The sequence below is a fragment of the Epinephelus moara genome, chromosome 11 (genome assembly GCF_006386435.1).
Source record: "Epinephelus moara isolate mb chromosome 11, YSFRI_EMoa_1.0, whole genome shotgun sequence".
Lineage (NCBI taxonomy): Eukaryota > Metazoa > Chordata > Actinopteri > Perciformes > Serranidae > Epinephelus > Epinephelus moara.
The window spans coordinates 30,628,815-30,654,602 of NC_065516.1; the positions used below are offsets into that span (position 1 = coordinate 30,628,815).

The 25,788-nt window shown below is 43.1% G+C and overlaps 1 protein-coding gene across 2 annotated transcripts in view; it reads left to right on the forward strand.

The window, feature by feature from the left end:
• Nucleotides 1–21,691: 21,691 nt before the first annotated feature.
• nrp1a (neuropilin 1a) overlaps nucleotides 21,692–25,788 on the forward strand; it is a 70,619-nt gene continuing 66,522 nt past the window's right edge. The window contains exons 1-3 of one of the 2 annotated variants that reach the window (XM_050056233.1): nucleotides 21,692–22,221; nucleotides 23,471–23,923; nucleotides 25,166–25,340. In XM_050056233.1, the coding sequence (XP_049912190.1) occupies nucleotides 23,857–23,923; nucleotides 25,166–25,340 (242 nt within the window). In that variant the 5' untranslated portion in view covers nucleotides 21,692–22,221; nucleotides 23,471–23,856. The remainder of the gene's footprint in view (nucleotides 22,222–23,470; nucleotides 23,924–25,165; nucleotides 25,341–25,788) is intronic. The other variant, XM_050056234.1, reaches the window with a different exon arrangement.

Genomic DNA, 25,788 nt, shown 5'->3' on the forward strand with positions numbered 1-25,788 from the left:
GGCTTTGGGAAAGAAAATGATGAATAATAAATGGACTCAGCAAAATTGCTTTATTTCAGCTATAACTAACAGTCACTTCAAATCAGTCTTTTAAAACATGTTTACACTCGTCACAGAAGACGAATCCACATATTCCTTTGGTTCATAACAAAGCAGTCAGTCACTATGTCAGTGTCCGGCCCAGTGGAACGACAGATCGATGCGTTGTGACAGAACACATCTGCTCACACTTAGTAAATGCAGCCAAAGTTCAACTCTCAAACACCAACCATATTCAGAATTTAGATTTATATTATACAAATTCACCCACAGTCAGTGTTTATTTGTAAAAGTTCTCTTTCTTTAGAATTGACCCTTTGCTAAGTCCCGCCCCCGGACACAGACTGGCCAACCATAACGTAGCATCAGACCAGAGTCTGACAACAACACAGCTGTGGTCCATTGACTGTAATGCAGTTGTTTCAGATTTCCTTCATTTTCAGGCTGGTTTTGTGGATTTGGAGCTAAATGTGGATGTTGATGATGAAAATGATACACGTTTCTTTCTTGTTCCAAAACCAAAATCAAACCCTGAAAAGTGTAGGGTTAGCTGGCTAGCTAATTTAGCAGTTGTTTCGTCGGTGAACCTTGTGAGGTGTAATGGAGCGGAATTTTGTAACGTTACCTTTGTTAAATGTTGCTGTTGTCACTGGTTCATATGAGTAGAGGAAAAGTCTGCTAGCGACTAGGCTAATTTATACAATGTAAAATGCCATAGGCTCGTGCTAATAACGTTAGCATGTTGTCTTTGTGGGGAAAATGTGTCCAGATAAAGACAAGTGTTTGTCTGTGAATGCTGCGAGTTATAGTGAAGCTGATTTGTGTACTTGTGTTTGAAATCGTCTCTATTAAGCCATGTTTAATGTGTGTTTAATGTGTGTTTTGAATCAGCTAAACTTTACAGCACTTCACAGAAACCCCGCCGCAGACTAGTGTTTTGGAGGTTTAACTGCAGAGTGACACAGACACACCACTGCACAAGTATAAATGCTCACAATGGCGCAGGCTCTGCATAGAACTGACACACGAGAATAATTCCTGCTCAAGTCTCCACTTTGAGTGATTAGTTGTCACTAAAGAAGATGGCAGTGTGGTAATTTTGTATCCTCAGTAAGCAAAACGAAGGCAAGATGAGACCAGTCAGTTTGGGTTCACAGGAAAATACGTGGAAATACTTGTGTTTTATTGGCTTTAGCAAGAACTGTGACACACTGACACAAACAAATGGGGCTTTTTTATTTTTCGTGTGTACAAAGAAAGGAATAACAATGTATTATATTGGCCGAATTTGCAGGAGGTGAAAAATAAGGAAGAATTAGTCATAGACAAGTTCCCCCTGACTCACAAAACTATACTGTACTTTTTCTCCCTGGTGACAAAGGAAATGTGTATAATTCTGGGGTTGGGTATAAAAAAAGACCAGTCCTCACAAGACTGGCCCACCGGGAAAATTCCTGAACTTCCCAATGATCAGTCTGCGCCTGTTTAACAGTAAAGAAATGTGTCAGACGAGAAGCAGAAGCAGAAGCAGGAGCAGCGGGCAGACAGCACTTCCTGCTCTCCTCATGCTGAGGCAGCCCTCCATCAGTTCATCATGGCCGACAGCGAGCCTGCCGTATGTGTTGACTTTTCAAAGCAGTGAAGGAACACCATATCAAATGCCATCCGTCCTACTTGTCACCCCGCTACCCATTGTATCTCGTCAAAGCGATGTCCCGTCAGTTTCTTTAAAACCGAAACAAGGGCGGCCGATCCGTGCATCACTGCCACGCAGCGGCTGACATTAAATCGATGCGGGGGGCATGTATTTGTGGGTCGCTCCGCGGCCACGGAGCTAATGACAAAACAAGACAAATTAAGTGTCTGCTTAGGCGCACTTCCTCGGCTTGACAGGATGATGGGGGCGGCGTAATGGGAAAAGAGGGGAAGAGCAGACGAGAAACCATATAGCTGAGAAGAACATTTCATTTTATAGGCCTCATTTGGAGAGTAGTTGGATATGCTGCACACAGTGTGATGGGACACTGATTACCGCCGGCATGTCAAGGCAAGATAACCCCAGTACGTATGTGTCATGCTGGGCGTATATGTGCGTTTGTGTGCAGTTTGCCTCAAGGGCCCAGTGTAAGGCGGTGAAGGTGGCAGAGTCAGAGAGGCACAGACCAGGCAGGCCTGATAAAACAGACAGAGGCATATCGCTACATCAGACGCTGGCAGTGAAACAAATGGGGTCACTGAAGGTCAACAACATCACAATGTCAGTCTCAGTCTGCTGCTGGTATGACTGTGAGTCGTGCAGAAACAGGGGAGCTGATAAACCAGCAGCAGAGCTCTGACACACTCCTGCAAAACAAACACAGAATAGTTACTCATAGTCTGGCATTTGATTCATATCAGCAAATTTACAGAGCCTGAAATGACTGTGTACGAAATGAAAGTAACAGTTAACAAGAATGCAATGTGTTGGGAGCGAGTGTGTTGTTTGTGTTGTTCTCATGCCAGCCCCTCCGCTTTTTTTTTTGTTGTTAAAGCGTTCGCTGAAACCTGGTGGCGATTACACCCAGCCATATGTCTAGTCTGTGAGCGCTGTAGCTTCGCAGCCATCCAATCCATTTGGCCTTTTAAAAACAGCTACTCTCATCAAACGCTTTATAATTAACCATAAAATATGACTGGAGGAAGTGTGGTGAGCTGTCGCTTTTGTCCGCTGTCCAAAAACGAGCCTGGCTTCCTCCAGCAGGATGATTTCATGAGTCTTTATTGCAAATTAAAACGGAGCAGTGTGACTGTGTGCAGTGCTGTGTGTTTATTCTCACTGTATATCCTAATAATAAAAAATGTAAAGAACTGAAACTAGTTTAGTTTAAAACCCCACACCTGTGTTTGTGTTTTTAACCCTCCCTGTCAGACCTCTGGTTATCTTAAGAATCAGGTCAGACAAAGTGAAAAGACCATCGTGGAGCTATTTAGTAACCTGAATGAGGCCTGAATAAATAAACATGTACCTGTCTGGCCTCAGTGCTCAGAAAGCTGATGTTCACTGGGGACCAAGTGGGTTTTAGTTTTGATAACAGTCTTCTCTTTTAAGAAAGACACTAAATCTATGGAAGCCGTGGAACAGGAAGTTTCCACACTCTCAAGTTTCTCACTGTCTTCTCTCTGCGTTCGTTCCAGTCGCAACAAAATGCAACAAATACAACATATAATACAAAAATCCACAATTAAACAACAACTATTCAGACATAGTGGCCTCTCAAGAAAAAACAACCACATGACTTAAACACCACATTCCTTACGATGCCTTTAAATTCATCAGTGGATGTAAGTGTTTCTAATTTTAAATCTGATTTTACAGGGGAAAACACTGTTTAGCATTTTAGATGTTGGCCATTTTCATTTGGTGCAATATCAGTTTAAGATACTTAATTTTCCTCTGTCTGTTAGAGTACATCACAGCAGAGCCCTGGTGCCCAACACCTCTCCACTACAGCCAGAGTCCAGGATTTAGGATGCCAAACGGACCCTCCACAAATCGTCTCAGTTGGCACACAGTCTGTGGCATCTCAGAAGATGGTAGTGATCGGCACACAGCTGTATGTGACAACAGCCAAGAAGCAAAGGTACATAACACAGAAATTAGATGTGTTTTTGTGTGTGAGATACAGTACCTGGAAATATTTTACAGTATGGAAATGCTGTTTCCCAAAAGCGTCAGGATATATTTTTCTATTATGCAAACACACACACACACATATATTTATCTTAACATGTTTTGGGCAAATGTGTAAATACTATAACTTAATCTCCAACCCTGTTTGTCACGTTAAAGACTAAGGTCTGCATTAATCTGTATTACATATAATTGTCAGCTACAGAAGTTCCTATTTCAGTGCTGTACAGCTTTACTACCCTTTTATTGCTGACATTTTTTAAAAGCAAACATAATTACTTCCTTTTAATAATGTTCACTGGCATTGTTTCTTCAGTCAATGAAGTGCTGCATCTTGTACCAGAGTAAAAGCACAGGGAGATGGTCATGATGGACATTGGTTGTATAAAACAAAAGACCCAAAAACTGGTATGTGGTTAGGTTCAGGCAACATAAGCACTTTGGTTATGGAGGACTGTGGTTTCAGTTACGTATTGTAAACACGTCTTGTGTCATGCTGAGTCAGTGTTGACTTTCTAAATTTTTTTAAACCAAGACCACAATTTCACAAAATCACTTGCTGTGAGTCGATGGCAGTGACGAGCCGTCAGGGTAGGCAAGGTCAGCAGGACCGACCTGTCTCCCATGTCAATCACATTTTCTAAACCAATTATATTTCATACCGTGAACTTGTATTTGTAATATTTTGATATTCATGTATATCTTTAATTTGTGTATTAATTCAGTAGTTTAGACGTTGCGATGAGACATGTGGCAGTTGTGCATCATTGAGTATGAAAATAATCTGGATGAAGGCAGTAATTTTAATCTCCATGCCAATAAAGCATTTCACCAGGAAAGATCGACGGCTGGATGTTACCCAAAAAAGTAGCCCAGATCTACAGCTTGGAAGGCAGAAACATAGCTGGGCGCTGTGCTGTCATTAAGGATATGGTTGCATTCTGATACTGAATAGAAGTTACCATTGTTTAGTAGTTGCATTTTATATGCCACTGTTGTACAGTACATAAATCCTGTGTCATCGCTGATGTGAACTTGTTTGATATTGACCGGTGTGTGCGTGTCTGCGCCTGTGCCTGCCTGCGCAAAGTGAAAAAAGAAATACTTGATGAGGTTTAATCTGGCCTTCATAACACAAAACCTACCGTATTACTGACCTCACAGCACGTTACTGGTGAAAACAATTTGCTTTTGGCTGGGTAACTTGAACCCCACTCACTGGCTTCACTTACGGACAAGCACAAGTCTGGATTATAAAGTTCAGATAATACAGGCGGAGGTTACAGCACAGGCAAATGAATGATGACGTTATCCACAGATCACATGGATGTAACAGGTAAGGGTGATTGATGATAGATTTGACTGACATATGGTTTCTGAAAGACGGTAGAAATACTATAAAGGCATGAAAGACCAAAGGCGTTCGCCATACATGTAGCCTTAATGACACAAATGAATCACATTGACATTCAACAGTGGTCATGACACAGTATTGAGGCTGGAAATGAGGTGCTAAAAAACCATTAATAGGTGACAATTGCTGCAGTTAACATTTCTGAATATTAATATTCAATTTCTGATAACTGCTAATGTTTCACTAAACTTAGCAACATAAAAAGTAACGAATTACAGCACATAGGGAGTGTCCTGCATCACAGGTGAATGAAATTAATGAATGGTGACGTGGCAGCGTGCCAGTACGATGCAACTACATTCAACAGGTAATAATCAGCCTCCTCCTTCCCAAGGGCAAATGAAACGTTTGAAGTGGACTTCCATGGACATGAACTCAGGGGGTCAGTCAATATGTGTAGAGGATTAGATCAGATGGGATGACGTGAATCGCGGCCCTCAGAGGCCTCCTCCTCATTCATGGCTGTATTCAGCGGACCCCGCACATCCGGGCGGTTTATATTGAGTGTACAATGGAACGAGAGCACACAGTGAGACAGCTGTGGTCAGAGGAGGCATAGTTTGCACATAGTAAAGACATAAGTCTTTAAAAAGAGCTCATAAATAAATAGTTGCATCTTTAAAAAGGCTCAGTAATTTACTAAAACAGCTGGGCACTGTAGCTTTTAGCAAACGTTACTCAAACAGAGGGAAATAGTGCATTGTAGTGTGAGGGACTATTTTCAGAGGGGGATTAACGTGCACTTGGTGCTTTAGTGAGCATTTACAACAGCATGGTTTATAGGGCTGAGTCAAAATAAACTACATTGTGTGTGTGTTCATGGTAATGAAGTAACAGTGTGAGTCATTGTTGGATTTTTATTAGTTGGTTTTGACACAGAGAAGTAAGATATAACAGGCTACAGTAGCCAACTTGTTTGTAGATACGATTGCTTTCGATAGCTTGACACCCATTAACTGGTAACTAACTGGTTAGTTCTTAAGGGAAACTGCAAAATGACATGAAATACGAGAGGCCTTTCCTTTTGGTCTGGTGCTCCATTGACTCAATGAGCTTTAGCACCACATTTTAAAGCGTTTTCTATTTAGAGGTGTTTTGAGATGTTCATTTCTTGCCTTTTATTTTCTGTTGGCTTTGCTGATAAACAGATAACTGGCTGTGTTAACTTGTGGAAACATAGCGCCCACTGCCCACCCTCCACTCTCCACTGGTTAGCTAACGTTAGCCTTGGCCACTACGCACGGCACGCCACCCAGGTCAGGTGGGAGCTAGCTTGCGTTGCAGCTCATTTGCTATTACCAAGGTCCCGCCACCAAGACAGTGTTGTTGCAGAAACATGTTGGCCACCCCCTGGTCTGCCCCCAGGTCACCTTGGTGAATACGCAACTCCATTTTGAGCTGCAAAACCGATTTAGCCTTGTCAGCTAACATATGCTGGCACCAGTAGCCATGCTGACACTGCTAACGGTGAGAGCTAACAGTAAAAACATAGGCCTAGTTAAGAACAGGGTGACCTGGGAGGGAGACCGAAGGGTGGGCACAATGTTTCCATAGCGACGTTGCTGGGTCGAGATGGTACTACAAGCGGTAATCGCTGAATGAGCTAGCTAGCTAACATTAGCTCCCACAGGACACTGGTTGTGTACAGTGCAATAGTGTTAATCTGAGAAATAGCGAAACTCATCTATAGACCAGGGGTGTCAAACTCATTTTAGTTCCACATACAGCCCAGTTTGATGACAAGTGGGTCAGACCTGTGAAACCATCAACCACTGCATAACTAGACACACATACGTATAAACTTTGATGCAGTAAAGATGCTTGGATCAAGATGGGTGTCGTTTCAAATGTCCTTGCCTACATTTGACACCCCTGCTATGGACCAACATGTATTCTACAAGTAAGATTTAAATAGTACTGAATATCTGGCAGTATAATTTAGTTTAATTGATATGTATCTTGTGTAGAAGACAAAGATGTGATCACAGTATATCCCTCTGAATCACTTTCTCATTCCCTCTCCTCGACTCTCCCGCTCTGTTTCTCTGTCTGCATCCAATTACATTTTTCTCTCTCCCTGTCAACCTCCATTTCTCTCTCCCTCTCTTTCTGTCTGCATCCGACTCCAAATCTCTCTATTTCTCCCTCCCTCTCCCACTCTCTCCATTTCTGTCTCTGCCGAGCACAATTTCTCCCTCCATCCCTCTCTCTGCATCAAACTCCATTTCTCACTCTTGATGTTTATACATTTCTCACTCACTGTCCCTCTCGCCGCATCTGTCTCCAAATATTTCTATCCCTTTCTCTCTCCTGTCCTGCCTCTATTTGTCTACTCCCGTCTCTCCCTCCTCTCCCTCTCTGTCCGGCCGCATCGCTTTCTCTCGCTGTCTGTCTCTATTTGTCTTGGTGGACAGGTTGGTTTCTCTGAGGGCTGCACTCTGACATGGTGAAATGGAGTTAGTTTGTTCCTGCAGCGACGGCGGCACTTTGCAGTCAGGATAACAACTCCAGATATTGACGGAGAGGAGGGAGTGGACTTCAGGGGTCACCGTGAGTAGGCAGGGAGGAGAGGTGAAGCCTCTAAGCGCTGCACACATCAGCTGTAGCTGTCTTATTTTTATAGTTTGTATCAGGGGTTATTTTTGGTAATGTTGCCATGTTCACAATGGCAACGACTGAGTGAAAATAGCTCAGTTATTTTCTCCTTTTTCTGTAAAATGCAAGGCTGAAGTATAAATCACACCTGCACCATGAGTATCAATAGTAGAACTGTTATCGCGTCGAGTATAAATCCAGCTTTTGAACCCACTCGGAGGTCTGTTATTGCCTTCAGTTACAGCTCTGCAGAATCAAAAAGGTACATGATCAGTAAACTTGGTGCTCCTTCATAAGAGCTCAGACACGCTGCCTACATTTGCATTTGTGTCGCTGAAGCTGTAACGTCCTCCAATAACTGCCCTGTCAGATAATTAATGAATTGGATGTGACAGTAATGAACTTGTAGGAATACAGGAAAGTAACTAAACACATTTACTTAATCAGTGCACTTAAAGGCATGCAGGATCTTCCAGAAAACAATGCACAGACTCATACAGAAGTAATCCCTCTTGGTCATCACTTATGACCCAGTAGAAGTGTGTGGCAGTGTATTTACCTGCAGTGACTCGGCCCTCTGCCGAGAGTGTCTTATTTTTTCCTTGTTTTGTTGTGTTCAGGGTGTTCCTAGGCACACTGCGCTGGTGAGGTCGAGAGAAAAAGGTAGCGACAAGGTACCAGTCAGTTAGCAGCTCGCATCCAAGAGGAAGCTACGAAAATCCCAGACACAGTGCCCAAAAAATGCAAAAAAAAAACAAGCCGAAACGCACAGCGAAAAAACCCAGGGCTGGCTTACACTTTCACTGGTGAAACTGTTCACAAATAGTAGCTGTAAATTCCTGCATAGTATACCTCAGAGTCCTGCATGGGTCCATTTTTGAAACCCCGGCCATACCCGTAAAGCTCAGTGCCAGAACCAACCTGTTAATATGATAATCACATAAATGGAAAACATTGTTCAAGGTATACTATATAGGAATTTCCTAAAAAGAAAAAAAAACTGTACAGACTCAGAGGTCATTTTCTCAATCATCACTTATGACCCACTAGAAGTGTGGTGGTGTATTTATCTGCAGAGACTCAGATGTTCCTGGTCACAGCGGTGGTACCAGCATACATCCATGAGGTAGCTACAAAAATTGAGGACACAGCACAGTGACAACACAAATATTGCGAGGCTAGACACCAAGTTGACAAAGCTGGACCCAAAATGAGAGTGAATCTGGGGAGAGGGTGGGGATGAATGATGTGTAGTTGGAATGTTTTATGTTGGAGAGGTAGGTGCTAGCGATTAGCTTAGTGAGCTGGCTAAAGTATCTGCTCTCCATTACAACAACTGTAACATTCTTCCAATAGCAGCTTGCAATGTCACAAATACCCTTTTTCCATTGTCACTCTTGGCCGTGCTGAGTAAAGCCATGCCGCACAGATTTACATTTCCATTGTAAGTTTAGAAGCGCCGTGCCTCACCAAGCCTTGCTGGAGATGGACCTTCTTAGGAGTAGGTCCAAAAGCCAGTCCGTCTGCCCCAAAGTAGGTAGTGATGACGTCTCGCCGACCGCAGCCAACCCCCTCTGCAAACAGCTCACCTCCAACAGGTAAACTTCTTTTACCTGCCCTGCCGTGGAAAAACACATGCAGCAGAGATAACAGGGGGCTGTAGTGTTGGATTAACATCATCACTCAAGACAAGCAAGCATCAGTTAGAGACACACCTTCAAGAAGGTAGCTCTCTTGTAATGGAAATGCAAATCCCTGCTGTGCTGGGTTGATGACCCAAACCAAACAAAGCAAAGCCAGCCTATGACTGTCTAAAAGGGGTAAAACAGTGTAGGAAGGAGGGGCCGCATTTGAATGTTGTGTTCACAAACAGTAACTGTTAATTCCTGCGTAGTGTACCTTTAAATATTAAACTAGTGGTTTTCAACTGTAAGAAAGCAGTGTGTAGTTTGGTTCCCTTGTCACACTGTTAGCAGAGTTATTTCTACTTCTCACATGGTTTCATTTAAATAACTGTTCAAGACCCAAAGGGCTAAAATGTTCCAATATTTCAACAAAACAAAGCAAAAATTCTGTCCAGAGCCCAAAAACTGGAAACAGCTTTGTGTATCCAAGCTTTGTTTTTTTCTTCTTACCGCTCTCATTAATCATCTCACGACCCCTCGGATTTATTTTGGACCCTATGGAGGGGCCGAACCCCAGTGTTGGGATCCACAGGATTAAACATGCTAACTTCTGTAGAGTAGTTCAAACTAGCTCCACCTCGAGCAGCTGCGACAGTGACATTCTGCTTGATGCATCACCAACAATCTAATATCATATGTAACATTATATCAGTCACATGGTTGAAACAAGAACTTCTACTTCAGTGCATTTTACTGCTAATGCCTTTGGACTTTTACTTGTTATGACATTTTTATTGGTACTGTAACTTAAGTAGAGTATCTGGATACTTTCTTACCATATCATAGCTGCTGTCAGGCCAGTTTTGAGCCAATGCTGGCACCTCAAATCAGACCAGTTGTGCTGGGACCAATTCTGGTGCATCGTTCATCTGGCAACCAGACATGTTGGATTTAGACTCCCACTGGAGTGAGTCAGTTTGATTTCCTGGATGGCACTGACAAAGGCAGACAAGGACATCATGATCATTTCAAATCAAAGACAAAATACGTCACACCCCACGTGAGTTTCTTTGTTAAATGTAATCCCTAGTCTACACAGAGGAAGGAATATTAACTGTTGCTATCGCTTAAAATCCCATTAGGCTGTGTTGAGACTGGAGAGCCTATTGGCTTTTTAGGGTGAAAGCCAGATTCATTTAGAAAACTTAATTTCAAGAAGCCTTGCCTATGCACAGCCCGAGGATGATGATACAAACTGAGCAGCGTGTGATGTGAAAGGTTGTGCATCAGTTCGCTGCTGGAGGAATTTCAGTCTTATTGACAAATGAATCCTTTGCTGCGGTCGGATTTTTGTGGCATTTTAATTTTGTGCCTTCATCTTAGACAACTTTGAAAGAGAAGTGCATTTACCATGGGTGTCAGTGTGTTTGTGTCACATGGTTTTCTGGTAAAACGAAATACATTTGATGTGAGAAAGTCCCTCGGTCGTTCTGCTTTCTGGGGAAAAACTTCTTTCTGCTGATTGTGACCATGTTTGATGTTGCTGGGAAATGCAGTCTTGTGAGAGTGTGTGTGTGTTTGGGTGAATGACATATCTTAATTCAACGACGACTTCCTGTCCAAGTTGGGTCTGAATCAAACATGAGCTTTTTTTTTTTCTCCCTATGATCTCAGTGGCTCAGCCTCATAAGCCACATCCTGTCAGTCTTCTGTAAATAATCCAAGACTAAATCACAAGTCCTGTCACATGATACAGTGTTTTGTCAGCCAACAGTCAGACCTTGTGACAAAGACAGAAATACAAAGGACGCACAACAACATGTTTAAATAGCCACATGAAAAATAGATGCACATATCAGCATGACAGCGCACATACTGTACGAGTGCTCTTTGCCCACTCACACAGACTGATAAGGTGCCTCCCACCCCTACAGCAACACACACACCCACACACTCATGTACAAAGGCCAGCATCTCATCTTTCCTCAGTAGCCCATCTCACAGTTTCAGCTAATCTTTACCATCACAGGCCGGGCCGCTATTGTTGGGGTTTCCTCTTCTTAATTACTAGGACACTGAGCTTTGTGCTTACTGCGTCTGTTTCAGGCTCCATTTCTGACCCTGTTGTGTGTCTTTAACCCCCCTGTGAGGCTGGAGGGCCAGAGGGGCAGCTAGGTTTACCACCTGTTGGGGCAATTACTAACTGAACAAAGCATGGAGAGCAGGGAGGAGTTTTTATTTCAACTCAGTGCTTTTTATTTTACCAAGGAAGTAGTCAGCATAATCAGAAACCACCACCACTGTAACCAGCTTCAACACAAGCATTAAAGCAGCTGTAGATTTTTATGTAACAAAATACAAACCGATATGAAGCGAGTGCTTGAAAAAAGAGGAACAATGGCTGAATAAATTTCACCACTTCCACCCTCATCAGGCACAAAGAAGAGATCTGAGGTTAAGAACGTGCAGCTCATGGTGTCATGTTACAAGATTTCTTAACAGATGCAATGTGAGAGCAGAGGAAAGTTCAAGGAGAATAATTCATGAATACTTCTTTCATATATTATATTATATTATATTACATCTGGGCCGATAATTGTTTTTTATTCGTTGTTTTCTTTTTTGGTGGAACAAAGTTAAAAAACGCTCATCATCGTCCCTCTTATCCAGTCTTCACTGAATTAATGTATTAGAATAATCAAGCTGGTTTCTCTTGCTTTGAACCTTGATGAAGACCAGCCAAAACTTCATGTTAAAGCTGGAGTTGGCAAACATCTGGAAAAGGCAGTATAAATATATGTAACAGGGTCAATCATGCAGCAGTAATATGTGTAACAAAGTCAAATTTATAATAAGTATTACACAAAATTTGTTTCAGTTGTGACACCTGACACACTCAGGCCTCCATAGTCAATATGTGGACTGTTTGATAACCAGTTTCTGAACCCCTGCGTTCACCTTTGGGGGTACCCCACCTATAAAGGAGTGTCTTCCGCCTTATCGCTTCCTTTTTGCTGTTGTACTCCATGGGAGAGGTAAGCGACATTGCTCTCTTGGTAATTTCCTTCCGTGTTTTACCGCTGTTAGGCTGTTTATAAGTTCATTTTTCATTCTAACTTATTGTATAATATGCAAGCATATTGCTGTGTCACGTAATTTGTGTATGGGCTCGAGTTATATGCTCGTAATTGACAGAGGATTTTGATAGATAGATAGATAGATAGACCCTCGTCCTGTATCTCTTCCCTTTTTGCCCTAAGCCCCTCCCATGAGATGACCACAGGCCATGCACACGCATACATTACATTGATTTATATAATCTTATTTAATTGTAGAGTTGCCTGCGGTGCGTTCGCTCAGCCCCTCCTTGCCCTGCTCTCTTTCTGTCTTTCTATCAGACCACAAATGAGACAAGAATTTGCGAGCTCATCACCCAAGGATCCCTCCCTCTCACTCCCCACTACTGCGGACATCTTCCTGTGGAGGACAGCGGTCAGCTGCTCTTGAGACAAACACTCAGGCGGCGACCATATCAGCTCAAATGGTGGCCAGCAGCAGTGCCAGGTCTAACCTGCGTAACAGCAGCAACAGAAAGTTTGCTGATTCGGCAGGGTGTCTGGGTTTGACTGGTCCCCCATGGCTGGGGTTTCTGCTGGATTTAGATTGTTGCGGCCACTGACTGGGGCTCCGTCTCTGGACTTGCCGCCCACTCTCCTCTCTGCAAGGTTGTCAGGCAGTGAGGCCACACTGATCAAGGCTCTGGCTTAGATTGGCTACATGAAGATGAACTTGAAGCCGCAGCTTAACAGAGGGCTACACTCTTAGCAATATTTTCCCTCCATCTCTGAAACACTTGACATTTCTTTTTGATAAGTCTGTTGTTGCCAGTGGTGGAATGGCAACTTTCTCTGCCGGACATTGAATCAGCCTTCCGCCAAAAGATGTGCACATGAATCTGCATTTGTAGGACAGCCAATATGAACGCCCTCTCTCTGAAATGACCTGTCACTGACCAGAGTCTGTGATAAGAGGAGGTGAAGAAGTCTAGTTTTCTCTCTGACCACTTGACTTACAATATACTCAAAGTTTAATGTGAGATTTGTACACAGTGATGCTGAAATTTGAGACAAGCTCAAGCAATGTGTCTCACCACAGAACCCCGATCTTTCTATACACTCCAAGTCCTTTTTTTCCTGGTGTGGTTAGTAATGCGTAATCTTTACAGACGGCACACAAATCTCCCGCAATTTATATGTTGTCATTGTGAATGGTATTTCTATGGATGAGTTTGTGTCCCATCAAAGACGTGCTTTTACTTTATTCATAACCACAATCTTTCCCTAACCCTGACCAAACATTTATTTCCTTACACAGATACTGTAGAATTTAAAAAATGTTGGCATTGAGTATTAAAAACTTGCAATTTAAGATATTCTAAAGTTCTGGAGAATTTTCAATACTGATGTTTCTGTTTGGCGTTAGGGTTTCTCTTGCTATTTAATATACTGTACACTCAGTAGGAACTTGTGTCAGCCACAAAAGTGTGGATCAGTGGAGTGAAGGATAGTCCTCTCTCCACTACACGCCAGCTCATATCTGAAGGACGCACCGTCACAAAAGAGAAACTGTATGAATGAGATTTCTTTAAAGAACTTAGACAGACTCTAATTATATATATATTAGAGAATATACTGTATAGATCTCTCTGTATGGATGCCCCTGAGAGCGCAGCAGTCACCAAGGTGATTTTAGGGAGGGTAATCTCTCATAATTCAAGTCGGATGGATTCACCGGAAATCAAATCAGCTTCCCAGACTGTGAGCTGAGGAGGCAATATCCCAGTGCAATTCTTCATTGACCTACATAGCATTTCTCCCTGACAGTTCCTTCCCGCTCCACACCTCCCTCCCTCCCCTCCATTGCCCTGATCTCTGGGGCTTCTCCCTGTGCGTTTGATGATGAGCGGCACAATATTCATCATCTCAGAGAAAAAAAAAAACAAGTGGAGAATAGAACATTAACCCGAAAAGAAAAATAATATATATCTACACCCAAAATTGGAATTTGCTGCCTGGCTTTCCAGAAATGTAATTAAGCATCAGAGACAATCGGGAATCTGTGTGTCTCCAAAAAAAAAAAAAGATCGCTTGATTAGGTATCAGGGATTGGGTAATTTCCATCAGTGATGATGTGAAATTGGGGTGCTGCAAGAGTGAGTTGGGTATGTGTGTGCCCAAAGTTCACACACACACATTTGCAGTTAAATGCTGTCACATGTGCAGACACTCATACAGCCCACATGCACACCCAGAGACAGACAGTAGGCTCCCTCATCATTAATTCAGGAGCCATCACTCTCACCCTCCTTCTGCCCCTGAGAAGCTCTCGATGCTTCCCGGCAACATTATGCATATTTATTCATACATCCTCCCCGCTTCACTAAATGTCACTGTAAATGTTTCTACTTCTAATGAAGCCATTTCTTTATGTTTTTGTTCTATTCCCTCTACCCCGCCCTCCTCCTCCTCGTCCTCCGTGTTTCCCCCTGCCTCCTTTTGAATGAGGAATATCCCTGAAAATGTTTCAGGTTCGTTGTTCTCTCTCTATTACCATAATGTCTCTAAACTTCACAAGCGCTTTATTCAACCCGCTGCTAATTCCATTCACACTTAGTTTCACCTCGCCCAAACGCCTCGGAGGAGAAACTCTGCCTTTGTAGCAATTACACCAGACCTTGATCTGACTGAACCCCACCACCACCACCGCAACCACCGCCGCTGCCCGCCCCTCAAGAGTCAGCGGTGCAGGGATTTTTCAGGTTCTCCTGTGTTTCCTCACCCAAAGCCTCAGAAAGTGAATATAAGAGAGCCGGGCCACTTCGGCTTCTGTTTGTCTCTCTCTGCTTTGTTTTCGATTGCATTCACCACCCTCTTTCCTCACACATGTGCATTCCACATACCTGCGGACAAAAAAGTCCCGATTACAACACTTCAACAGAGTTTGTGTGCGTGTCTCGTTTGTGCCAGCAAGCCTGTTCAAGAGTGTGTAAAACATTCCTCGGCTGGTAATTATCAACAGCTGCAGAAATTGTGAAACAGGTACGGCAGCTCAGTGTGACAGCCGTGTAGCCCCTATTCACGTGCACAATAAACTTTCAGCCCGTAGCTGTCTTTTACTGCGGTTGTCATGGGAGAGAAACTGGAACGCGGCGTGATTAGTAGGTAACAAGGTCTTTTAAAAAGTTCATGGTCTGCACCTCTAATCCACTTTGTAATGCAGTGGAACGAGAACATGCATTTAAATATTCCTGCTGGTGGAGGAAACACTACGTCTGTCATCTCATACTGAACTTCAAGTGTAGAGTGTGTGCTGCAGCCATGTCCCTGATGCACTCTGTGACAGTCAGAGTACATGTTGTTTTCACAGAGGATATACTGCCAAGATGGATATAGTGTAGCTCATATCAAAAGGTTGGGGTTTTTAGCGCATAAATCCAAGAGATTAAATGGTCCATATGACGGCAGCAGGCAAGATTCAGTGTCTGACGGAGATCAGTGCAACATACGTTGGATGATATGACATCAGGACTGGCACCCTGCACCCAGTCATTTGGGGCAGCAGGGCTGAAAATACCAGTGCAGCTGCAAGTGGAATATTGGACCAAATCTTTGAATTGGTGGCCCGGCTTAATCCCCTGAGGCTGTGAGCTGGTTTGATTCTCCTCATCAGTAAACTGTTTTGGGCACTGGTATGAACTATGAGCTTGTAAAGCTAACCGGGATAGCGGTCAGGCCAGTTGTCATGGGAGCTAATATAGTTTGTTTGCTGTGGTGAGTTGGTAAACTTGCTGTGTAGTCCCCTTGGTTTGGCTTCAAGCAAATCAAAATGCATCATTAAAAGCCACGAGAGACTGTTTACTCCGCTCATTGATTAAACGTATTTGGGTCGGGAGCAAGAATATTAGTTTGGCTCACAGGAAGTAGCCTGTGGATAGAAAGCAAGCTGCAACCTCCTGGGTGGAAAAATCAAGCTGGTGTGTTGTTGCCAAAAACTGCACTTCCTCAATTGGCCACTTGAGGCCGGCTCCAAAAGCAAGCCAATCCCTTTGGACACCCATAGTGAAATGCCTAAATCCACAGCAGAAATAAGCATGTTTACAACCTGGTACAAAAACAGTTTTGGTCTCCATAGCTAATTACCCCAGTCACGACAACTGTTCAAAATGAAGGGCGGGGCTGCCTTGAATGACAGGCTGTTAGTGATCCGTCACCACGGTCTATATGTCAGATCCACCCTATGTTTCTCCACCACTTTGATCACTATTGGCTGCAAACACCAAGATGGCGACGACCAAAATGCCAAACTCGAGGCTTCAAAACAGGAGTCCACTAACCAATGGGTGATGTCACAATGGCTACGTCCATTATTTTTGTACAGTCGATGGTGTAAAGCCTGCCTATCTCAAATTCCCTGTTGCTACATGAAACGTATCTACACAGTTTATTTTAGTACTGTGCGTAAAACAACAACTTCTGAGCTAGCACCCTACACGCTACAGTCTAAAACCTAAAATGTTTTATGTCGTGTTTTCATTTGCAGGGATTTAGCCATTTTAATGCCGGCCCCTGCCTTTCTACCAAAACAAATTCCCCCAACACTATTTTGCAAGGGCACTGTCGCCCTGGGCTATATGCCACCCAAGACAATTGTGATTGGTTTAAAGAAATACAAAATACAAACAACCAAGAGCGTTATATCCCTCAGTACTGAATTATGAAGGGTTCAGACCTTTCTCCAGAGCTGGCATGGTGCGAGACAGGTCTGGCTATGTGAGACTACAAGAGCTTAACCACAGAGAGAACGTCCTGAGGAGGGTCCTGTCTGCCCTATTATCAAGAGGGCAATATATTTCGTTGCTGGTCCAGGTCAGACCTTGATTCATTCTTTGGCTATCTGCTAGCAACTGTTGATTTCACTCATGGCTAGTTGTTTAACTCAGACTTGCAGAGCACGCCTTGTAGTTGGGTCTGATCAAGTCTGGATCACATTTCCACCACAAATTATTGCTCCAGAATTTGTTCCATATGAATCATACCAAAGGGGGGAAATCGAAGCAGTGTCTGACACACCTGGACTAAACAAAACAGGTTTGAAAAACTACCCAGAGGGGAATGTTTCAGGGATGCCAAATGTCTGTTTTATTGATGGATCACAGATCATATATCATACTGACAGATCGAATTTTTTTGATGACTGCAACTTAATATTTACAATCCCCTCTTAAAATTCCTTTCTGGAGTCTCCCCAAAGATTGTGAAAGTAGCTTCTACATACAGGTGGGAGACACAACCAATATAAAGTGTCAGCTCAGTATCACTAAGAATTATGTCCATTTTGGACGATTCTTCACCTCATGATTTACGCCCAGTACCCGCGCAGTAAGGAGCGTGCCCTTTATAATGCAAGTTTGAAGTTAGGGTGGGGAGGTGAATGAGCATGTAGCATTTCTTACTTTGATACAGGAGACCAGAAATTATGTCCTATCACAGCCCTGTTATTAACATTTCCATCTGTAACCACAGTGTTTCCCCAAGCGTAACCAAGTGTCTTAATTGCCACACCTCAACTACATTTTATTTGCCCTAACCATGATCTTAACAACCTAATTGCCAGAATAAATATCGGCATTGTATGTTCTGCAAACCACATATGCATTTCATTTGTATCTTATTATGTAGCCAATACATTGAAACTTTACGTGTCTTCTTTCTTCTTCTTCCATAACACTGTGGTTAAAATGTGGTTAGATTTAGGCACAAAAACAACTTGATATGGTGAGGAAAAGAACATGTTTTGGCTTGGAATACGCAGTTTTGATGGCACAATCCTGGATAGAAATGCAGCAATGTCTCTGTAAAAAAAACCTGCTCTTTGTGGCACTACCCATGGTGGAAACACAGCGATGGGCAACACATTCTCACTCCGACCTCGTCACATATCGACGTTGGGTCATGGACTTTCCACATATGACGTGAAAGGTACCCTGGGTGCGTTGGTTGTTGATGTTCTGGGATGTTGTGTCAAGTTCTGCCTGTTGCATGCATTGTCTTCTTTCAAAATACACTTCTGTTTTCACAGGAAATTTAACGTTTACATACAGTCTCTTTCAAAATAAACCCACTACGTTGGTACAACACCGCAAATTTACTTCTTTTTCCTTCAACAAAAACATGTGCTTAGGAAAAAAGAAAAGGGTTTGGCTTTAGAATCTTATGAGACGTGAACACCGCTCTGTCAGGTGAAGGTCGGTGTTTGTTAGACCCATCCACCACCCCTCCCGCCAGCTTGCCCCACTTGGCCTTTCGTCACCTTAACTTTCGTCCCACCACGTGTCCCCCTGGTTCCCACTGTATCATGCCGACATTAAGGGACGCCTTTTTTGTTGGTTTCTGACGCTGCAAGTCACTGCCTAAGCACCAGATTTTGAAGCCTTCGGGGTGAGACTGGGCTCAGAAAACACCTATGTTCGGTACCTAAAAAAACAACAGTTTTGTTGTTTGTTGGTGTCGAACAGTGATCTGCAGCTTGGATGATACGCCATCCACCCATCTCCCAATGACATTTCTTACTGCACTATAGAAATGTTGATATAATACATATGAATGTACAAATGTATCTGTGGTATGCAGACACATACAATGCCAGCATTTGCCTCTAGTGCATGGGCCGATCTTTCTCTAACAATACCATAGCTGTCATGTGCATTAATGTAGAAAGCAGGATTTTTTAAAAGTTGGCATTGGATGAAAAAGAAACTGAATGGAAGCCAGGGCTTAGCAGAACTGCCCAATATTGATGTTCTTGTCTAACAGTGCTGCTTTGTGAGGGCCATCACGAGCCTCCAGAGCAGCTCAGTGCGTCTTGGTATAGATTGTACAAGTCTCTTGAACTGTCCTGGAGGGACAGAGCAGCATTCTTCTGAAAGACATCCCTACATTTGGTGTTTTAATGTTGGTGTTGGACAGCACTGTCTTACATGTTGGTGTAAAGTCTCCTGTGGATGCTCAGTGGGGTTGAGATCTGATTGTGAAAGCCATAACATATGATTCACTCTCCCAACCATCCAGTGAGCCCCTGTGTCGTGCCGAGAAATTTATATGCAGGATCTCAAAATAGCACAAAAGGTGTTAAATCATGTCTGAATTCTTGGCAACGTCTCCAAAGAGAGACTTTTCAATCAGAAACTGAGGTGAAATGCTCATACTGACTTTGTGCCAAATGGTTTGAACCTGTACATTTTACTCTGGCTCACTGTCTTTGGTGAATAAAGGCCAGGCTAATGAAATCAAGTCCACTGCTCACAGGAGCCATAAAATGTCTGCTTTTGTACCGGAGCTAATTATTCATCGGGGCTGTACAAAAGATTAGTGCGGATATATATGAAGAAGCAAATCCTTTAAATGGCTCTTTTATTGTTCCCCTACAATCCCCCCCTCATTTTAGATACGGCGCAGGCAGGCACCCTTGTGAAATGACTCTAAGCCATTGTTCCTGTGTTATCCTGAAGACACGAAAGGCTAGTTAGTGCTGCCTTTGATAGAGATGCCCGGCACCATTTTAACATTTGTGTTATCAGCAAGACAGAGAATTACCGAGGCTGGGATGGGAATAAAGCCACTCGATCCTCTGTCTGCCTCTCTCTAGGAACAGAAAATAATAATGTGCAGGGATTGTAGGCTTATCTTGCTCCATTGTGTCACGAAAACTTTTCAAAAGGGGGACATCTCAATACACCATAAAGCATGTCAACCTCCTGAATTGACAGCGCTGCTTCCATCCCTCACAGGGCAACACAATGATTTATGTCCTTAAAACAAGCAGATTACAACACACACTGCATCAAAGTTATCATTTCAGCAGAGTGCTGTTAATGCTGCTAATGCTGATGCATGAAGTCTGACTCAGATTTATGCTGAATATAGTGATTAAGTCTGCAAAAACCTTTCATCAGCGCACTTGTTTGCAAACCCAGCTGTGCACTCTCAGAGGCATTACAGTAAGGTGAGCTGGCGGAGCAGTTGGGTGGCTCTGCCTGAGCTGCTCACCAGCTCTGACGCCCCCTACAGGGCAGAAGGCTCCCAACCAGCAGAGACCTGCAGCTGGAAACCTCCAGTTATTGCAGTCAATTGAGCTAAAACAGCAGAGAACTCAAGCAGCAGTGTGTGCCAGGCTTAACCCTTAAAGCCCGGTGACAGCGGGAGGAGGAGCAGGGTCAGGGAGCTTGGAGCTTTATGGGAAGTAGGTTGAATTTTTGTTTCAGTGTCAGTTCCTCTTCTACTGGAGGGTTGTGCAATGAGAGAAAATATGAATGGGTGTTTTGACCGGAAGTTTTGCTCTCTCTGCTTCCAGTTTTTCAGTTTCATAATCAGTTATGGCAAATTAAAGTTTGTGAGTGCACTCTAGAAATCATAATTCATTTTTTTAGATTGTTTCCATGGTTGATCCTGTTTGTTTTTAGATTTCTAAAATCCTTCCCTGTCACCTCTGCTGCTAATTTAACAGTTCATACACGCCAAGTCCAATTTTCATTGTCATCAATCCTGTTTTCACCATTAATAACACCAAATACTGTGATTTTTATTACTTTTATTTGTTTGTTTTACAAGGGTTTGTGGCTCCACACTCCCAGCTGGTGTCATATCTCACACCTTTAATGTCACAGTGGTTGAAATGACATATGCTGTCACTTGTGAGTCTGTGCATTTTTGGTGCAGGCTTAAGTGTGAGACAGACAGACAGATTGTCCATACAGCAGCGTCTTTGTTCACAGGAACAACAGTGCACACTCAGTGGGTCCCCTGAGCCCCTATAGGCTCCCAGAAAACGGGGCCATACAGCATGTCTATGATGTCCTTATGATGTTTCTATAGGAACCTGTGGTGTGTGTGGTGCTCCTTAGTGTCTGTGATGTCAGAGTTACAGATTCACTGTGGTGTTCATGTCTCACCTTTGTTAAACTTATAACAGAGGCACTGTAGTTTCTCATCAGAGCTGGAAGATTTTCTGTGAGTGATCCAAAATAAATAAAAAATGGATCTCATTCAAGATGGCTTATGAGCTCAGAAGACGCCGTCGGGTTACAGAGCATTTTCTGTCTGATGCGTCCAGAGAAGGCTACAGGCTGATAGAGAGAGAGAGGGAGAGGGAGAGAGAGAGGCAGCTGGGTGAAATCTGCATCTCGATTGCAGAGACACCCCCTCCACACACACCAACACACACGCACGCACGCGGACAATCACGCGCGCCCGCGTACTCATCTCTCGTAAAGGGGCGTGTGGGGCTGGCAGGGACTCAAACCCTCTGCATTTGCATCAGTGGAGGAGCCGAGAGCGGTGGCGCACGGAGACACGGACGGGAGAAAAAAAAAACTTAGATCAACCGCGACTTTTCTGATTCTCTGCGTTATTCTTCAATATCATTTTGATATTTTCTGGGACTGCCTGTGTTTTTGCTTCACACTGGCCGGATTTCACTTGTGACAGCGCTGAATGAGAGGCAGCGGAACGCGGAGGGAGAGCCGGAGAGATCAGCGGGGAGGAGACTAGTGTGTACGCGGACATCAGAGCGAGTCTCCGGGCAGCGGCTGTGCGTCTTTGCGCGGTGGGGACCCAGGACCGAAGTGGACTGCTCTGTGTTTCTCCCCCCTGTGTACAAGAAAAGGGGGTGTCGGGGGAGAAATAACTTGACTTGCTTTTGTGGAGAAGATCTGTGTCATTTTGAACAGAATCGGAGGAAGCCTATCGGATCGTACACTCTGCTCCACGCATGTTGGAAGTGGACAGAGGAGGGCTGCGGGTTTGCGAGTCCTCAACACGCAGGTGAATGCAGCTGTTTTTATTTGGCTTGTGCATGAAGCTGAAAGAAATACCGGTGCGTTAAAGTGCCTGAAATCATCATAGATTTTTCATTATTTTTACATAATTCCACGCACATATTTTAGCGAATTTGGCTGATATGATCTCATTATTATGTCGCAATCCTTTATTCCATGTGTTTAAAAATATCTAAATCATAACATGCATATTAAAACAAATGTTTCATATGTTGCCATGCATTGTGTTCATGCAGGATTGTGCAGCGCAGGACTGTATTGTGCTGCCGAATACAAGCCTGCTCCGTTCCTTTTTGTGTGTGTGTGCAGAGTGACCCAGTAAGGGCAGCCTTGAGTAAATGACTCGAGGCTACTTTAATTTATGCTTTAATTGATTTCCCCTAAATTTCGGAGTGCCGGTTTAATGGTGTCACTGTTGTGGGGCAGACAATCGGCGAATCTGGGTAGCTACCGGCGCGTAAAAGAAATCCACAAGGACTAAAAGGGGGGAAAACACTTTATTATTTAGCTCCTGTACAAAAAAAAGAAAAAAAATGGGCCTATTAGGAGCACTGCAGTGGAGATATGCTTCCATCTGGGCTGGATCAGTTTTGGAGGAGGGATGGATTGAAGACACAAAAGGGAACTTATGTAGTTTAGTGTGTCACAGAAAATTATCAGTCCCAGATAGAAGCGGAGGAGGACATCCCGAGGAAACACCCCTACTGTACTCCATAGAATCCAGGTTATATATTTGGTAAAATGACAAAGCTTTATAGCAGCACAGCATCGCCAAATTTCTTATTTCCTATGTGGTGATATCCCAAATAATATTTTTGAGATGTTCCTGGAGGGAGTCCTGTTGTGTTACTACATCTCCCATTAATGTCTGGCTCCTTTTTGTGTGAGAGGGAGGGAGGGGAAAAGAGAGAGTGAGTAAAAGGAGAGAGAGAGTCATGTCACTTAACGGACTGCTGGTACTCTGTGACTCAGTGCGCAGCTCCGCTTACATATAAAGACACAGGGCTTTTCCCACATAGGTTGGCTATATGTAATCAAGCCAATCATCAGCCTCTCCGAGTCCTCACTCTGAGCCTATAGAAGCAAAGTGGTCACAATTTTGGGGAAGGGGTGTATCCGTGCCTTTATAGCCTTGTTTGTACCAACAACAGCGCGTTCAGACAGAATCGGGGAATGTCCAGAGCGCACGGCGGCCGCAGCGCGCAATCCTAACCTGCTCTCTTTTCACTCCGCAGCCAAGGATTACCTCCTGCCCGGGCATCATTTGACGGAGTAACAACGCAATAATTAAACAAAAGAAAAAGGAGTGGGTGATTTCTTCATATATCTTGGCTTCTTTGGAGAGGATATGGCACGGTGGGCGCTGGAGAGAAGAGCGCAGCCGGCACAGGCGAGAGGAAACAGGAGCTGAATGACAGGATGCCAGCGACCTGAGCCCGCACTCAGATCACTTCCAACTTCGTTCAAAGAGACACTTCTGCTTTATTTTGCCAAGCTCAGAGGAGGAGAGAAGAATATTTGCCCAAAAGAAAACCTGTCGGAGGAGTTTAATTTCGGATTTTCCTTTTTCTTTTTTCTTTTTTTATATGCGTAATTTAATTATTTTGGTGAGAAAACAAGGATGCATTGTGGATTAGTCTTTCTCCTGTTCATGGGAATCCTTTTGGTGGTCAAGGCTTTCAAAAACGGTGAGTGTGACATATGATATCTGTATAAATAAAGCTTTTATGTACTCAGCAAAGCTACTAATCCCAATATTTTTCTAAAAGATTAGCCTGCTCTGATCTCCGCTGATCTTTTGGCAAACTCGCAACACGCTCACCTGCCAACACCTCGGAAAAATCCCTTTTATTACATTTCAACAGAGACTTTGACTTCACAGATAATTGTTTTATTCTTATTATTTTAAAACTTTGCTTTTCTATTTTATTGAGCAGTTTTTCGATGCCTTGTGAGTGAATTTTTTTTATCTCCCATGACACCATTAAATATCCATAAATATCTTTTTATTTGTATTTACGCAGGCACAGTTTCTCGTGAGGCTTGTAAACTACAAAACGCTCCTTTTAAGAACATGATTTTATCAGCCATCAGTTAATAAGATCTGTGTTTTGGTGAAGTTCAAAAAGTCAGCCTTAACACAACTTCCCCATGTTGTGTTCTTTACGCATCAGTTTCGTTTCTACTCTCATTCCTTTCTCATTTTAATCCGATTTAATTGATTTCTAAAATGTGTGTATGTGTGTGAAGGTTAGAGCAGCAGATGGTGGAGGCTTTTATGATAAAAGGATGAAAACAATTGAAGATAAACGTGAGCAGCGGGCCTTTGAAAACAAAGGATAACTCATGTTAATGGTGAAACTCACTGCGTTAAGGAAGTTTAAAGGAACAGACTGTAGATCATTGTGACTCCGGGAAAACAAAAACTTTGTTTTTAATAGCTTTTATATTCAGACTTTTTATTTGTTTTGCTTATGTATGTATTTAAAGTTGCTCCTTTTGTTATTTTAATGTGGGGAACTGTTCCTTTATGTCAGTGTAACTTCATCTTAATGTGCCAAAGCAAGCCTATTTAATAATAGCTCACTATAAACAATATTATCATCTGTTAAACACAATTGTTTTAATAATAATAATAATAATAATAAACTACTTAATTACAAAATATGTAGACATACTTTGTTACAGTGAAAGTCTGTGCACACATTTGTTCATCCTGAACATTTAAACCCTGTAAAATAAATTTGTATTAGTCATAAACAGATAGATTTTGGACCTTCACTCTAAAGGAGTTGAACAAAATTTAAAGTTTGTATCACAGTGTTGTCCTGTAAGCCCATCAGCCCATCTTTAGAGAGGCACTGGTGTAGTAGACTCATGAGTTTTCTTTGTTTCTGTCCTCACAAATCTCTTCTCGCTCCCCTCCACAGATAAATGTGGAGGCAACATCAGAATCTCAACCGCCAACTACCTCACCTCTCCCGGATACCCCTTGTCTTACCCGCCTTCTCAGAGATGTGTGTGGGTGATAACGGCGCCTGGTCCTCACCAGCGGATCCTCATCAACTTCAATCCGCATTTCGATCTGGAGGACCGGGAGTGCAAGTGAGTACAGCGTGATCTTGTGTATGAAAAACAGATGTGCTCAAAATAAACCTCATTTTCAATCAGATTTTTCCCCGGGGCTCTGATTGGATTTAAAGTTAGTTTGGGAATAAATCAGTTTTGTTTTACTCTGCATGAATAGGTGAATGAAATAACAGAGAATGAAACTGTCTAGGAAGCTTCTCAAAGGCCCCATTTGGCCCCCAGACCTCATTTTGGGAACCTCTGCCCCTTGAGAGTCTGTGTAGAAGCCCTTCGCACACACCTATAGATTAATAGATGTATTAGATTCATATTTTATACCATGTATGCATGTTCCTTTCATATGTGTGCAGCGGTCATGTGTGTGTGACACTCATTCCCCCCTTCCCCTCATGCATATTGCACATGAAACTGCGCCATCTAGTGTCCGCAGGCTCCCTGAAACTGTGTCAATGCTGCTCTGGCA